Source organism: Aptenodytes forsteri, unplaced genomic scaffold (assembly GCF_000699145.1).
Source record: "Aptenodytes forsteri isolate BGI_AS27 unplaced genomic scaffold, ASM69914v1 Scaffold104, whole genome shotgun sequence".
Taxonomy (NCBI): Eukaryota; Metazoa; Chordata; class Aves; order Sphenisciformes; family Spheniscidae; genus Aptenodytes; species Aptenodytes forsteri.
Genome location: NW_008795943.1, coordinates 183,409 through 199,651, shown reverse-complemented (window position 1 = coordinate 199,651; position 16,243 = coordinate 183,409). Strand labels below are relative to the sequence as shown.

General features: G+C 37.2%; 2 protein-coding genes across 2 annotated transcripts in view; both read right to left on the bottom strand.

Moving 5' to 3' along the window:
- Window positions 1–198, bottom strand: part of MSH4 (mutS homolog 4) — a 35,302-nt gene extending 35,104 nt beyond the window's left edge. The window contains exon 1 of the mRNA XM_009285310.2: window positions 1–198. This exon is cut by the window's left edge and continues 79 nt beyond it. Within this exon, the coding sequence (XP_009283585.1) occupies window positions 1–198 (198 nt within the window).
- A 2,738-nt stretch (window positions 199–2,936) lies between these two features.
- Window positions 2,937–16,243, bottom strand: part of RABGGTB (Rab geranylgeranyltransferase beta subunit) — a 15,804-nt gene continuing 2,497 nt past the window's right edge. Inside the window, exons 2-9 of the mRNA XM_019473661.1 lie at window positions 15,786–15,893; window positions 14,267–14,464; window positions 11,644–11,749; window positions 10,097–10,149; window positions 9,867–9,977; window positions 7,723–7,848; window positions 6,766–6,915; window positions 2,937–3,932 (exon numbers count right to left, since the gene is read on the bottom strand). Of these exons, the coding sequence (XP_019329206.1) occupies window positions 3,792–3,932; window positions 6,766–6,915; window positions 7,723–7,848; window positions 9,867–9,977; window positions 10,097–10,149; window positions 11,644–11,749; window positions 14,267–14,464; window positions 15,786–15,893 (993 nt within the window). The 3' untranslated portion in view covers window positions 2,937–3,791. The remainder of the gene's footprint in view (window positions 3,933–6,765; window positions 6,916–7,722; window positions 7,849–9,866; window positions 9,978–10,096; window positions 10,150–11,643; window positions 11,750–14,266; window positions 14,465–15,785; window positions 15,894–16,243) is intronic.

Genomic DNA, 16,243 nt, shown 5'->3' with positions numbered 1-16,243 from the left:
CACCCCGCCGCTGGAAAAGCCGCCGGCGCTGTCCGCCGTGCTGCGCGGCGTCTGCAGCAGCCCAAGGGTATAGCGGGGCGTCCGCTCCGCCCGCCCGCTCCACCCTGACGTGGAAGAGCCGCGGCCCGTATAGGACTCTGAGGCGGCTGAGGCGGCCGCCCGCCCACACGCGTTCGCCTTACTGCTTTCTTTCAACATGGCCTCCCCGCCCAGGCTAAAAAAGGGCCACCCCGCCAGCACCGCCTCCTCTCAAAATGGCGGCGACCGCGGCCCGCCCGCGCATGCGCACAAGTCTTACACTGCGACCGCTCAGCACTTACCCCCGGGAGACCGCCGCCTCCTGCCGAGATGGCGGCAAGCGGCCCCTGCGCCGCTCGCTGCCGCCCCGTGCCGAGACGGCGGCAGAGGGCCGCATCTCCACCCCTCCCACCCCGTGCCGAGATGGGGTTCTGTCGTTCAAGAAAAAAAAAAATGGTAAAGCTGCAGGTACTAGTACGGCTATAAATGATACAATAGTAAATACAGTTGCTGGGCACGCAACAAGTTTCATTATAAATATGCAATTACAGACAATAAAACGGTGACACAGGAACGCAAAGAAATGGTCTGCTATGCTCTTTAAAACAGGAGTAAAGCATTTAAACATAATTTGTTCCACATCCGTTCTTCAACATTCAGAGACTCTTTTAGTAGGAGCTTCACAGATGTTTTCCCCCTGCTCCAGAGTTTGGATACCAGAAGATCCCAATAAAAACCATAAAGCTTGTTTACATCTAGAATTGTCTTAATGTGCTTCTATGCATGTTTTAGAACACTGTAACACTGCTTTGTTTATTAGCATGTAATATACCCCACTAAAACTGTTTCAATTAACATTTTGACTAGTCAACACTTTGTCTCTGGAACTTAATACACCTGCATTAAAAAAACCTCCAACCTGAAGCCAGCCTTTACTAGGCCACAACTCTTTGTGGACAGTTGTACTTTGATGGCTATTCAGCTTCACAATAGAAATTCTATCGGTTGCAGCTCCTCAGCTGACATCTGAAAGGCATTGCCCCCAGCCTCCTAGTTCAGAACAGGCATGTGCTCTCTCAGCACTGAGCATCATCAGTCAGACAGCGTTAAAAATTCAAGCATCAGAGTTCAGTTTCACTGCAGAGCAAAGGATGGAAGACAGCAGCTGCGGATTCCAGTTACCGCCACTGTCCTGAATTTCAAGTCCTACCTTGAACTTTCCATATGCATTCAGACTCCTGAAGCTGGTGTTAGACCTTCTCCTCTTCTCTGACAGAAATCCAAGTGTATGGCAAGAGAAGCAGAAACAAAAGGAATGTCCATCTTCCACCTTCCTTTATGGTCACAAATCAAAAGGCTGAATTTGCCTCACCAAGCTGTCTCAACAAAACTGAAAGGAAGCACCTTTGGAACAAAGCACATACCTCTGGACTTGACCATGTTCTTAGAAGGTAATAGAATGGCTGTTGATTCCCCTCCCTCCCCCCAATTTTCTTTTAATATACATATCTACAGACACACAATTCTGTGTACCTGAATTATTCATTATTCTTTCACAAATTCTCATACAGCATCTTGCCAAATTTATTGCTGGGAATGTGAGCTACACTACAGTACTTAAGATCAAGTACTAAGATAATGTCAGGATCTTTCCATATAAAGATTTCCATGAGGAAAAAAAAGTTATCAAAGTACAAATCTCTGAAAGCCTTTAATAAAGGACCTGTAACTGAAGACTGAGAACAGTAGATTAATTACTGCAAAGTTTCTAACTACATAAGCTCAGAAAAAAACATTATCAGTACTATTAACAAAATAGAGGTAGATGGTAACAATGTATTCTGCACCAAAATGAGATAAGTCTTGACATAGACACCCTGTGCAACTAATTTTTTTCACAGTACATTTAACAGAAAATGTGATTTTGTCTGCATAAGAAAAGTTGTGATGACTCTTTCTACAAATACAGTATTTTAAAAAACTGATGTAAAGAATGGAAGAATATTCTTAAGAAGTTTTTAATTTGTGCACATACTCCTTTTTTAACCTAGAATCTTACAAGATCTTTACAAATCACAGCAGACTTCGGAAGTGAAGTTGACCAGACCTTCTTCAGAGAAAAACTCCAATAATATTAATATGGTTTCAACCTAGAGTGAAATGTTCTCCACTGTCATGCAGTACCACCCACATATTAATTCCCAGGGTGTCTCAATCTACACTAGACTAGAAATTCTGAAGAGGATTCTATTTTGTCTATACAACATGGAAAAAATGACAATTTCCTAAGTACTGAACAGTGTTTCCTTAGATGAAAAGAAGTGGCACTTGCAAAGATAACCTGGAATGAGAAAAATTTAACAGAAAATTTAAAAATAAACTTTACAGTTAGATAAAACCTGATCAGTGCTCTCATTCCCTCGCACTCAACACAAAGCCTACTGTAACTTTTTTCCAAACCTTGAAAAATAAATTAATTCCAGGCTTTGACCAAAGAATTCATCAGGCAACTGGACAGCTAAAAAGAAGTGGGTTTTTACCCTATTTTTTTTTATCTAAAAGCCTGTAGAGAAGGCTTAAAAAATTCATTAGGAATATTTGAGCATTCAAATACACATTCTCTCTTTGAAATTCTCTACAAGTAAAGGTCTACCAAAAAGTTACTTTGTCCATCTGACTCTCTACTAACACGAAGAGGCTGGATAAAACTAACCAGCTGGCTTTTAAAACTGTGTTTGAAACAACTTTAGACCTTCCTTAAGCATAAGTACAGAGATTATCAAAGACTTCCTCCCCCTTCATGATTACCTTTTACTGTATATTTCAACTGGAATATGATTCAGTCTCAGCCAGGGTGTGTGGAATGTAAATTAAAAGGCAATTTTAAGGTTTCTGTGAAGACAAAAACGGCTTAATCCTTCAGAGAGCAAGTGTTTTCCACAGCTAGTTTTATTCTCAATTACACCATAATCAAGTGTTGGCAATTATTGTCTTAAAAGCTATGAAAGCAGGATTTCAACCCAGCAACGAATTTAGGATCAACTCTGTATTCAGTCACAAGTCACTGTCCTATAGAGACCTTCTCTAGAGCGCTTAATGTTAGCAAGTTTCACTATACATACTCAAGGTATGCTCTATTTCAAATATCAGCGAAATTTTGTCTAAGGGACTCATCAATAATGGAAGACATTTATATACTTAATGGAATCATAATTTTTGTTTTCACTGGTATCAATTACTATCAGAAGAAAAAACTTGTTTCGCAGTATATAAAAGTGATGGCAAACATGAACAGGAAGAATTAAATACACGTGTGTCGCATTAAGTGCATGGCTTAAGTAGGGTTTTGTTTGTTGGGGTTTTTTTTCCATATTCTTTTAAAGTGCTTTGTGTGATCCATCATCAAAACATGCTTGTGTAAGACAAATGCTAGCATGGTTGATATCACAGGAATACAGAAATTAAGGATTCACACAATTGCTTTGACTTGAATATCCAAAAAAAAAAATGCAAAGGTCCATATTATTTAGATACAGATTAGAAATGTTTCTACATCTCTTATATACAACCAAAGAACGTTTCACTCAGATGATTAGAACCAGCCTGTTCTGATACAGTTTACAAAGTGACAAAGCCCACAGTAAAGCTACTGCTTTACTTTCATAACGTAAACACATCTCAAAGAAGAATATGCTAACAGTTTCAGAGATGAGATGACTTAAACCAGTAAAACCAAAGCAACTGGGCATATCAACCTTTTGTCTCTACGAGGCTTAGCTCACAAGCTCAGGCTGTACATTTATTCTTCGAAGGACATCTTCTGGCATACAAAAGACAGGATTGACGGCCTTAATTTGTTCTTCTCCTAATAAAGATAGTCCAGCAATTCCAAATAAGGTGTGAAATGGATCCACCTGGGAGAAGAAAGAAAGTTTGTGTCCATTTCCAGAAGTCAATCAGCTTTTCATTTGTATGGAATGAATCTTTTGTTTGCTAGCAAGAGAACTGCAAATCTCCATGGCTGGAGGAGACAATGCAACTGAACAAACTTTCATTTGTGCTAATGTGTTGACAGGCAAGACAATTTACACAGCATGCATTTACAGTACTATGATTTACTCAGAGACGCTTGTCAATTGTCTGCTGCTAAGCAGATTTTCAACTCCGAATCTGGAAGGAAGCACTCACATGTCTCCATTAGCACGCAATGTCATGGGGTAGCAGAAGCAAAGATTAAAAAAAAAATTAAAAGTAAATTTGATCATCTACAAGTACCACTTCCATAATTTCCCCATTTGCTCTTCAGCAACATTATAATGCTCTTTAATGGTCTCTGAATATGAGCTGTGCTGTAAAATCTTGAGAGGGGAGCAGCAACCTACTGTGCTAAAAAACTAAAAGGAAAAAATACAAGGAAGAAAAAACCCAGAAGAGACAGGAGCAGTTATTTGGTATCCAAATATTCCTTCATTGTATGAACCTTGCCTAAAAGCATGTATCACCACATTAACTGCAATAGACTATAAATTCTCATGACCTAAGCATCCTGTCAGTGGAGTTAATTAGCCATTCTACAAAATCCTATCCAAAAGTACTTGTGCTGTCTGGTGCAGCGTACATCCTGTTTGCGTTAGTGGAACTTCTGACTTTATCGCTAAGGTTCTATACTGCAGTAAACTAAGCTGAATTACCATGTTATAGCCATATACAGGATCTCCAACCATTGATCACAGCCTAGAAGGTTCAAAATACACTAGCATAGCAAGTCTTGCTCCTCAATGGTTCAGCAACCACATTACAGGTGTGGTCAAAGCTCAGACATATATGTTTGCTTGCTCCTTCCCAGAATGAGTATGTGGCCATTAGAGGAGGGGTAAAATAAGTAAGTACATAGCAAAATAGTAATAATAAACAGTACACTTTAGGAATGGCAAGACAGAATTTCCTTGTACTGATCAACAGGCCCAGAAGGGGAGACCGTCCCCAATGGGAAATGTGCAAATGAAGTTACAGATTCAACCTCTTGATGAACAGTATGTGTGTTCAGAGAAACCCAGATTCCTAGAAGATATATCTACTGCTATGTTGTCTGCTCCTTTCTGCAATTTTCTTTAAAGCAAATAAAAAAAAGGAAAAACCTGTTGAACTACAACTAAGAGCTAATAAGCACAGCTACTAAATTAAGTTATCGAGAACTAGCTGCTTGTAACTTAAAAAAAGACAGCTGTCTTACTGTCAAGTGGTTCAAAACCTGAAACACAATCACAATATCAAATCAAAAGACTAGAACCTAGAACTAATTAAAAAAAAAAAACCAAAGAACCCAACCCCCCAAACAAAAAAACCACCCCCCCCAAAACCACACTCCCCCCAAAACCCCAAAACAAACAAACCAACCCAAACCAACCAACAAACAAAGAACTACAAAAAAACCCCCAACCAAAAAACAACAGCGTCTGTTAGGAATGAGTTTCTGGAGGAACAAAGCAAAAACCTGTAGGCATCAACATTTCTATGGCAGTGCCCACTTCAATAATGGATGACAGGTAAAAATAATATGAAATGACCGCTAACAATATGCAAAAACTCTCCCACAGGTGCCTGCATTAGATATAGAGGAAAGGCACTGCAAAGCTGCTCTTCCAGCAAGACAGAAATAGCTCAAGTTTAATCTCAAAGCCAGAAAAGTATTTAGACTTTCAAGTGTTAGGCTTTTCTTGGAGAATTCTGAAAAGGGAAAAAGTCTTTCCGTGAGCTCCTCAGAAATACAAAAACCTTCCTATTTTAAGAACACCAAAACACTTTCCAAATGACAGACCAGAGTAAAGAGATTTCTCCCCCTCCCCCAAGTGGGAATAATGTATCAGCTTGCAAAGAAATAGAAAGCTACTTCAGTTTTTAATGCATTTGTGGAGAAAGGAAAAGACACGGTCAGCTGCAATAAAAACAGCTAAGACTTCCCCCTGACCGCTGACAAATAAGCGGTCAAGTGTTCTATAGGAATTGCACTGAGGTCTCATAATACTTATTTTATCTGTCCAGCACCCTTGAAAGACACAAACTTTATTTGCCATTGTACCTGGACAATCTCAATTATTTCTGCTTGAAAGCAGAGAGAACACACCAGCTAAACCATAATTGCTCTCTCAACCAAGCAGAAAATCCATACCACCAGCCTCTTCATAATGTTACCACAGAAGCTTCTTCCTCCTTCATCTAGACAAATGCCAGTGAGAGGATTTATTCAGTGGCTGGGCTGGCACAGAACAAAAGTTAGCATATAAGGGTTCTTAATAAAAACTTATGACTCATTTAGACCAGACAAAACCACCAAGAGAGTTGAAGACTACCTAACCTGCGCGGGACTCTAGCTTGCATATCATTTTACAAAACAAAACAAACCCCAAAAAAACCCACACATCCCACCACCAAACACAGTATTTTTACAGAGATCTTCCAAGTGGTCTCGTGAGAAACGATTTGTCTGGTATGTGTTATGGGAACGAAACCAGACTTTGTAAGGAATGGCAACTGACTTCAGTAGGGGATACTACAGTGCGAGTGCAATATAAAATACGTGCTCCCCAAGTAAGCCTTCGAAAGCAACTCTACCCTATTCTTTCCTTCAAAGGCTCTGCAAAACACTTACACCTGGATCACGAGTTGAGTTACACTCAAACAAGAAAACTTACACTTAATTGAAAATTTCAACTGAAAAAGTATTTTATTTAGTAAAGGATTATTTACCATATCTCCTGGTCTGTCAGCAAATCCTCCAGTCTCCTCATCCTGGCAAGCCAAAATAAAGCAGCGCAGTTTCTCTCTGTCAATCCAGTGTAACCTACCAATCATCTTCAAAGATGCTAGCACCCACCATGAGTAACATACATCAGGTAACTGGCAAGCAGAGAAGCACATTAGAATTTGATTTTGTTTTAAACATGACGTTGCAAATTTTATTGGTGATTGTGCAAATTACTAGGTGTGCTGTCATAATACTGTTGCAGAGAAACAACACTTAAAGAGTTTCTTTGGGGTAAAAGAGAAGAAAGTTCCTGGATACAGTCTCTTTTCAGAGGACTTCCCTTTTTCAGGAAGGGAAAGTCTCTTTTTCAAACCTCTTCCCTTCTTCAAGAAACAAAACTACAAGAATGCGATTTTGAAACAGCCTTCACCTTCTATAGGAGAGGCTAAAAAAAACATAGCGCCTTTTTCAGGAGTAAGTATGAACAACTTCTTATCAACTAGTTTCATTTTTTAGAAAAAAAAAAAATCTGTTGGTTGATTATCTATTTGCCAGTGGAGATTATTCTAGGTTACACAATTTCCTAGTGTGATGTGGAACACTATTACACCCAGGATTTACATCCAGTAAAACACTAATTTTTGTACAAATCCTACAGAAGAGATCAATCCCAACGTCAGAAAATATTCAAGCCCTGATTTAACAGGATACTGGTTCAAGTGGTCAGCAAGACATACTTCAGTATTTGTACCTTCCTAAACTGAGGACTCAAACTAAGCATAGCTAAGGACTGCATGACAAGTGTTAGCAACAAAATGAAGCATCAAACTGAAGGCCTGACTTCTTTGAAAAGTTTGCTAAATATTTTATAGAAGTCATGACATTTTCCAGAAGTACTTCACCTTTAGAAAAAATAATCTCTATTGAGGTTTGAACAAACAAAAGAAGCCACCTAATACCTTCTCTGGTCGTCCATTGAGACCTCCAGAAGGTAACTGACGTTCACAAAGCCACCAACCCAGCAAGTCAACATTTATTTGATGCAACTGGTCTGTTATAGCCAGAAATCCTGTGCAACAATAGATCTAAAATTACAGACATAAATTTTTTGTGTATTTAAAAACTAAGTATAGTTTAGCAGACTAAATGCAGGAAGATCTCAAAGCAGGAATACAGTCATGCAAACACAATACAAAATAAGCACACATTTCAACTTTTAATTTCAATTGAGTTTTACCTTTCCATTAGAAAAGTATGTTATCGTTACAGTTGCTTTTGTATAAAAGTACCAGTTACACAGTGTAATTATAGAACAGGAAGATTTTACTAATATAAGACACTAATGCAAGGTCTGGAAAAAGATCCTAGAAGATCAGGCAGAGCCATACAGTTTTATTTTAAAAACAGACTCTCAAGCCAGAGTACCCAAACTGATTTCTGCAGGCTGGATATGGCCTTCATGAAAATTTTGCATCCAGCCTATGGTTTGTTCCTGTATGTGCCTCTTACCCTAAGGCTTGTGGAGAGCAAACTAAAGACCAAATGAATTCTCCAGCAGAAACAGGTTAGCCCTGATCATTTAACTATCCTGGCAATCCCACATACATCTAGTCATGTCAGGCTTACTTTCAATGTGCCATGTAATATATGGGCATCGATTAATCCCTGTTTATTTTTTCCTGGGAAATAACATTTACAGTGCAACAGCATACTCCAGTCACATTTCATGCAGTCACCAAGAAAGTAGCCAAGCACAAACTGCAAGAAACCACAGTATTAACTGAAGCCTGCTCATAATTGCGTTTTCCTAATAAAACACACCGCCAAAAAGACAACAAAAAACCCAACAAAAGCACACATCAACAGGGATGTGCCTATCCAAGAATACTGCAAAATAAATGTGATATTCTCAGAAAACGTTTGAACTACTGTGCAGGTGAAGGAGTTGCCCTTAACAGCATTTTAAGGAGTACGTGAATATGCACAACACATCTAATCCTCCCAGGAAATGCCAGCTGCAGGGTGGGTTCAGCTACTTAATCTGACTTCCTTGAACACCAGAACACAGTCCAGCCATTTAGACCATATGGGCAATGCTACTGTAGATAAAACTCGTAAGATAAGGTACATGTACCAGATTTAATTTTTTTTTTTCCTGATTTAAAAAAAGGGGGGGAGGGAGAAAAAACCCAGCACTTTTTCTCAACAAAATAACTCTAGTATTTTGATGTGCTGAGGTGAATCCTGGCTATGGCATTGCTCACCATAATTATGCAAAATAAAAAGGGGATTGCAACAGCATTAAAATATTTTATTAAAAGCTGATTTCTATTAATAAATTCAGGTTAACTGCAATAATCCCTTCCATGAAAAAAATAAAAATAGGAAAGGTAGTTTTTATGTAAATTTTCTGCTGGAAGAAGTCATTGAGATTCTCTTCCTTGAGAGATCCCTTAATTTGTTCCAATTATATTACTGCATTCGCTTCTCAAATAGATTTTACTGCGCATCTTTCACTAGGAAAACACTCTTTAGTGCCTACAAAAAAACATTATCAATGTTCCCATGCCCGAGTTAGGCATCTCATCTTAAAACTGACTTTCCTCAAAAAGTTAAGCAAGCCTCCCCTTGAGAAGTTTCACGTCTCATTTTTGCTTCTTGAGAAGTTTAACGTCTCATTTTTTTTTGTGTTCATCAGCTGATAAATATCAAACATATTATACAATTGACCTCTGTTTCATTATGATTTGTGGCAGACACAGTGATAGATCTTGTCCAATGTCTCCATTAATACCCATTTCAAATTCTCTAAAAATCCTCATGCTAACTATTCCGACATCACTATGTGAAGACTGAAATACAGTCCTAAAAGTTGTTCCCTATAATCTTTTTTTTTGGCCTAGATTATAACCTCCAGAGTCTCATCGTCTCAGATTTATCTACCTATTTGTTCACTTCTTTTAACTAAGGTACTAGAATCAGGCATTTGGGAAACAAGAAAGGTACATCAATTGACATCACCGATAGATGTCGTAAAGAAACGTTTATAGGCAGTATGTGACACTTGCTAATTTAAAACATTTCCATATAAAGAAAAACTCACCTGTCCTGCATGTGATTCGGAACCTGGTCTACAACCAAATCCTCCATCAAAGTTCATACAGGACAAAACGAATTCTACTGCTTTCCCCACATCAATAGCATCCAGCTTTCCCTGCAAGTCAGAAAAGCAACTAATGCACTTTATATTCTACCAAGCTCCTTAACTACAGAAACTTTAGCAGTACCAAAGAGAAGATTCTGTACTTGTGCAAGTAATGATTTAGGACTTACCAGAAGTGCAAGAGTTGCTGCAGCACAGAAGGAGAACCTTGTATCTATTTCTCCTAGAATGTGGGGGGTAGGGAAGGAAATAAGAGTATTTTTATTAACAACAACAAAAATACATTTAAACCACCACTGAAAATATGGAACAAAATGTTAAAATACTAGGTTTTACATTGAACAACAAAAATCAGCCAAAACCTGCCCCTGTACTGTTTCCTTTTCCAGCCCATGGATTACTTCCTCAGTAAATCAGAAAGTGTACATTACAACTCAATTGATCTGTATGTTTACTGCACATAAAAATGAACAACTCATTTTGAACTGGTGTATAGTCAGATATATATCCAAATCAATTCAACTAGTGGTAATTTATAAATAACTATATAATTTCAGAGAGTATCTGTAGTGGTCTACTAGATAATTGAAGAGCAGTGGACTCAAAAATACTCAGACACAACTCTTGATCTGCCTTAAATCCAGGCAGAAGTAGAAGGCATTTTTGTTTTTAGAGGAAGACTGATGAAACTTGCAAGTTTTCTTTTGCATAATTATACCTGGAAGCTAAACCAAAATGCTACACTTATAGCAGAATGATTGCTCGGCAAGTCCATACCAATACAACTCTCCTAGCACAAACTCTGAGCAATTAATACTTGAAGTCAAAATTTAAAATTGAACCCAGCCACAAACAGTCATTTTTTTGGTCAAACTGATGCAAGAGTTTTCTTCTTAAGAAATCCACAAGCTGAAGCATATAAAACAAACACATGCTGTTCTGTCCTACATCAGGTATCAACACTCCTTCAGTTGCGCTGTAACTGCCTTTCAGAAATAACATAAATCCATTGTGCATTCAGTACGTTTGTTTCAATACTTCTAACAAAAAGGATGCAGCAAACTATGAACCATTTTAACACATAGCATAACAGCTACCTTTACAGTAGCATACATATACTGCCATGGTCTTGATTGTTGAATTTTACCAGAACAGTAACATGAGTGATACACAATAGATTTTATTAAAATTTAAGCATTCCAGGGGGACAAGTATTTTTAGAGTGACTAAATATTTATGCTACAGCTTAAAAATACCATCTTTGTTCATAAAGAATTTATGTGCAGAAACAAAATCAGTATTAACAGAAGTTCATGACTACAAAACCAGTTTTTCTCATTCCCACATAGTGAAAGATCCTTTCACAGCCGAAATGGATAAGGATTGGAACTGACTGCCATTAAATAGCAAGCATATACTATTCCGTAAGGAATGTCTTATCTAGTATATCAAAGTACTGTCAAGTTACAAATACCCAAAGGTTTTCTTCTTTAAGAGCTGGACAATTTATTTTTAATACAAGAATGGAACAGAAGTTTAGAATATTTATGAAAGGAATGAAACAAAATTTTCTCTTCACAAAACTTCCTTTTTCATAACTCAGAAAATAAAAATGTTGACACGCAATACATAAGCAAAAACACCTTCCAAGGAAACTTAAGTTCACAGACTTACATACGTCAACCTAGTCACTAAATTTTAAAGATCTAAAAATTACCCCATTTGTCTCCAGCAAATGATCCATCTTCTTTTTGCAAGTTCTGTATATATTCAACAATTTTATTTACATCAACAACATGGAGACTATCATATAAGATAAGAATCTGGGAAAAAAAAAAGACGACACAGTAACAATCAGAGAGAGGCAAAAATTTTAAAAATTTCTTTAAAAAAAAAATCCTAGATTTATAAAAGACTATTTAATTGACTGTGAATACTATTTGGTAAGGTTTATTAAAATAAAATTTCATTCACTGCAGTTCATCTATCTCTGTCTAAAAACTTTAAGAAATTCTCAAATGAAAATATAGGCAATTCCAGCTCTCCTTTCAAAAGCATAATCAGGTTTATTTGTTAGCATTATGTAGAACAGAGATTTGATTATGGTTGATTTTGTAATGGGATAATGACATCCTAGACTTACAAATTTGTAGTTTGTGCACTGCTGCTACTTGGATATGTGCAAGTTAAGCAGCTAGTTACTAACACCACTCACAGTCCAAGCCTGTCAGCAATGCTTAGTTTCGAATTGTAAGATTTTTATTTACATTCCATTTTTAAATATGAGAAGAACCAAATTGCAATAATTTAAAAAAAGTATGAACAATATGATTAGACACAAACTGTACAGTCAATATATTCTGGAAGAAAAATAAAGGTCATAGTAGGGAATACAAAGTTTTCTGAGCTAGCACTAATTTGAACTGTTGTAAACCCATACAACACAATGTCATATGACAACAACAATACTGTTTCTGAGCCCCAGCTGGCTTCGTGTTTTTACTCATAACTTGCATAATCTGTAAAGAAAGTAATTAAGAATTTATTATAAATAGCATAATAGAAAGAACAGTTGAAACTAAGCATTATCATAGTGCCAATCCCAAAAAATACCAACAACTATGACTTTGAACACCTAGAGTTAGCTGGAATCTTTCAACTGTTAGATAAAATTTAAGTCTTACGGAAACGCAAAAAAGAATTTATAACTCCAACAGAAAATATATAATCATAGCATGCTCCTTAAAAAGCAAATCTGAACGCATTACTATTAATTGTGATCAAAGGAAGATGTGAGATGACCCTTTAAACATTCCAGATATGCAGATAGGACTAAACGGTGTTTGTTCACTAAGAACATGCATGCTCATTAAGACATGCTGGTTAAGTTTACGCAAAAAATTTTACATCAGCACTTGCTAACACCTTTCAACTTCACACATCTACAGCTGCATTCACGTAACATGAAAATATCTCCTAGTAACATGAAGTATTTATTTAAGAGCTAACATGCCTAATACGTAACAGTAAACAACCTCAAATTGTACCCCCTTCTCCTTATACTGGATTAGAATTTGTGAAAGGAGTTTGATTGGGAGTTTGGAAAAGCTCAAACGTCACAGCCTAAAGAAATTTAAGTTTCCTGGTTCTCAGAGTACTCAGAGTAATTCTAGAGCTAAAGTGGTGATAAATATCAACTTTAGAGCAGATAACACATGCCAACACTCATCACTGACCCAAGAAAACAGCATTCTTCTGTCCTACCTAAGGGTTTCAAATCCAACACCCTAAATCCAACACACTTCCTTCCTAAAACAGGACGCTATCTTATTTATTTGTAACACCATTTGAATATTTCTTCCATAAGATTGGACTAGAAATACATTATGCAAGCAATCAAGCAATAGTTCAGAAACATTTGAGCCTTTTTGGTAATTTTTTTTTTTTCCACGACCGTTTGCGTGAGAAGGAGAACAAAACAAAACAAAAAAAGGATACAAGAGACAGTGAAAAATTATAATGGAAATAGTTATAGTGAAAAAATAAGATTGAGAATTACTTTTTCCTCAGGGGAAGAATACACACCAAATAAATAAATGCCCAACAGACTGGTATCATTTTTAAGTTATACACAAAAAAGCAGATTTGAGGAACACAAAAAAGCAGATTTGAGGAACACAACAAGAACTGGCTACCACAATGTTTCTTTCGTACAGTACTAAAGTGTAAACACACTACACATAATTATACATACTACATAACACAAAAAAGCAGATTTGAGGAACACAACAAGAACTGGCTACCACAATGTTTCTTTCGTACAGTACTAAAGTGTAAACACACTACACATAATTATACATACTACATAAATATAGTTTATATAAACAATTTTTTATTAATGTGTTATAATATATAGCAATCATACTACATAGTAGTATATACATTAAAAAATAAAATCAAAAACTTTACTCTTATTCTGGTCATACATATCTTTTACCTCAATGTACACTAAGAAGAATTTATAAAATCCAAAATTATCTACAAAAAACTCCAGTAAAAACTGTATCTAAGAAGTATTTCAAAACAACTGTTACAAAATTTATCAAGAATGCAGTCACTATTAAATAATCATTAAAAGCACAACATTCCCAAATCTGACAATTTTTTAGGAAATGATACAGCTAAATCCTAAAGTTTTGTCCATTAGGCATTTTTTTTTTTAATAAGGTACTGAAATAGTTTTTGCCGTCAGCATCCAACAGTACCTGGTTTGTAAATCTGCAATCAACCAAATCATTAACCACAAATGTTTTTGTCTAAAATTACCCTGTTATATTTACCTGGACAGCACTGAGGGTATACAGAAGATGAGGATCATGACCTATGCTGGCACTTATTCCACCACATTCATGTTGACACGATTTGATGAATGCCAGAATTTCTTCTTTGTTCATTCGGTGCAGCTGCCCCATGAGATCCATTGCCGTCAGCCCCCAGTAAACACCACTCATCCTCAAATACTCCGACATACAGTATTCCTAAGTAGTGCATTATTTTAGTTCTTAATCAGATAAGCACATCATCAATACAGAGCAATGAAAATACATTCGTTAACATTTACAGTTTGTAATATGTCAACCATCTTCCATCCTATTAACAACTTCCTATATATCAGCCACTCACAAATACTCTGTACATCGTGCATGTGTGTATATTACACACGCGTACATACTGGCACATGCACATGCATATATCTACATATACTAGATGTATATGTAGATCCCTTCCTCCCCCGTATTTTCTAGTTCAGAAGTATCAAGCTCAACATCAAATTAAACACATACAAGTAGTTAGGCACCAGTTCACTTCAGATCATCAGTTATTATCCTGGCATCCAAACTACCACTCAAATTACCACCCCAACTAGTCTCAAAAATAACAAGTCTAACATTTAATGAAACTTACTTCCAAGTGCCAAAACTGCCACAATCTAAAGCTGCACTAGGAAGCACAATCCCATACTGAATTCTCTTACATTGATTACATCACCTTAGGCACCAGTTCACTTCAGATCATCAGTTATTATCCTGGCATCCAAACTACCACTCAAATTACCACCCCAACTAGTCTCAAAAATAACAAGTCTAACATTTAATGAAACTTACTTCCAAGTGCCAAAACTGCCACAATCTAAAGCTGCACTAGGAAGCACAATCCCATATTGAATTCTCTTACATTGATTACATCACGTACACTACCCATAAACATTATTTTCTACATGCAGTACTTTTTAAGCACAAGAACAACAATCATAAGCAATAGTGCTCAGAGTTCTTTTGCGGACAGTAAAGATAACTGCAACTTTTCTTTTCTTCAGACATAAGCAGTTATTGACGTTTCACCTGCTGGAACTGGAATCCTATTGTTGTGGGCTACATCTGATAACCTACAACTACAAAACCAATGCTAGTTGAAGTGTTTATCAAAGCTAGTAAGCACGAAGCAGTGCTGTGGTGAGATTCAGTCTGTTGTCCCATCAAAACAGCAATGCGTAAATGCAGCTACGCTCCTTGTGCATTCTAGTGGATGAAGAAGCAACAAGTAGTTCATTTCCCAGGTCTCAGAGTAATTCTAGAGCTAAACTGATAATCTTCAAATTTATACTCAGGTAATACATGCCAAAACTCATCACAGACCTAGGGAAATTAACAAAGACGTCTTTCTTTTATACTTTGGATTGCAGGGCAAGAAACAATTAGCTTGTGAGCATGCATCTAACCCTTAACTCTGGGCAAGTAAACAAGAGTTATTATTACTGTTAATAAAACCACAGCTGTACTGAAACAAACCGATACCTACATAATCATCTTTCTTTGTTCCATATGAAGCAATATAGTCTGCATGTTTCTCCGAAAGTAACGTGCTTGGGGCATCGGGTTTTATTGTAACATCCTTTTGCGGTGTCCCCTGTAAAAAGTACCAACAAAACGTCAGTTGTATTGTCATTTCAAGAGGTTGTAGTACTTAGCTACAATTTATTCAACGCTAGTAGCAGTAGCTGATTGCCTGGAAACAGACATCTCTCTGTTTTGAACACGGGGCAGATTTCTTATCTCACATCGCCACTTTTCAGCCTGGCTAAATGCTTCCCAGGGAAAAGCTGCGAAAAAAATCTTTCAATAAAGCTGAGAAAAATCACCAATTCCCCAGAAATTAACTGAAAAACCGGAAGCAGGAGCCCTTCACCGCGCGGGCAGAGGACGCCGCGCCCCTCGCAGCAAAGGCCCCGGCCGGACGCAGGCCCCGAGGCCCCACAG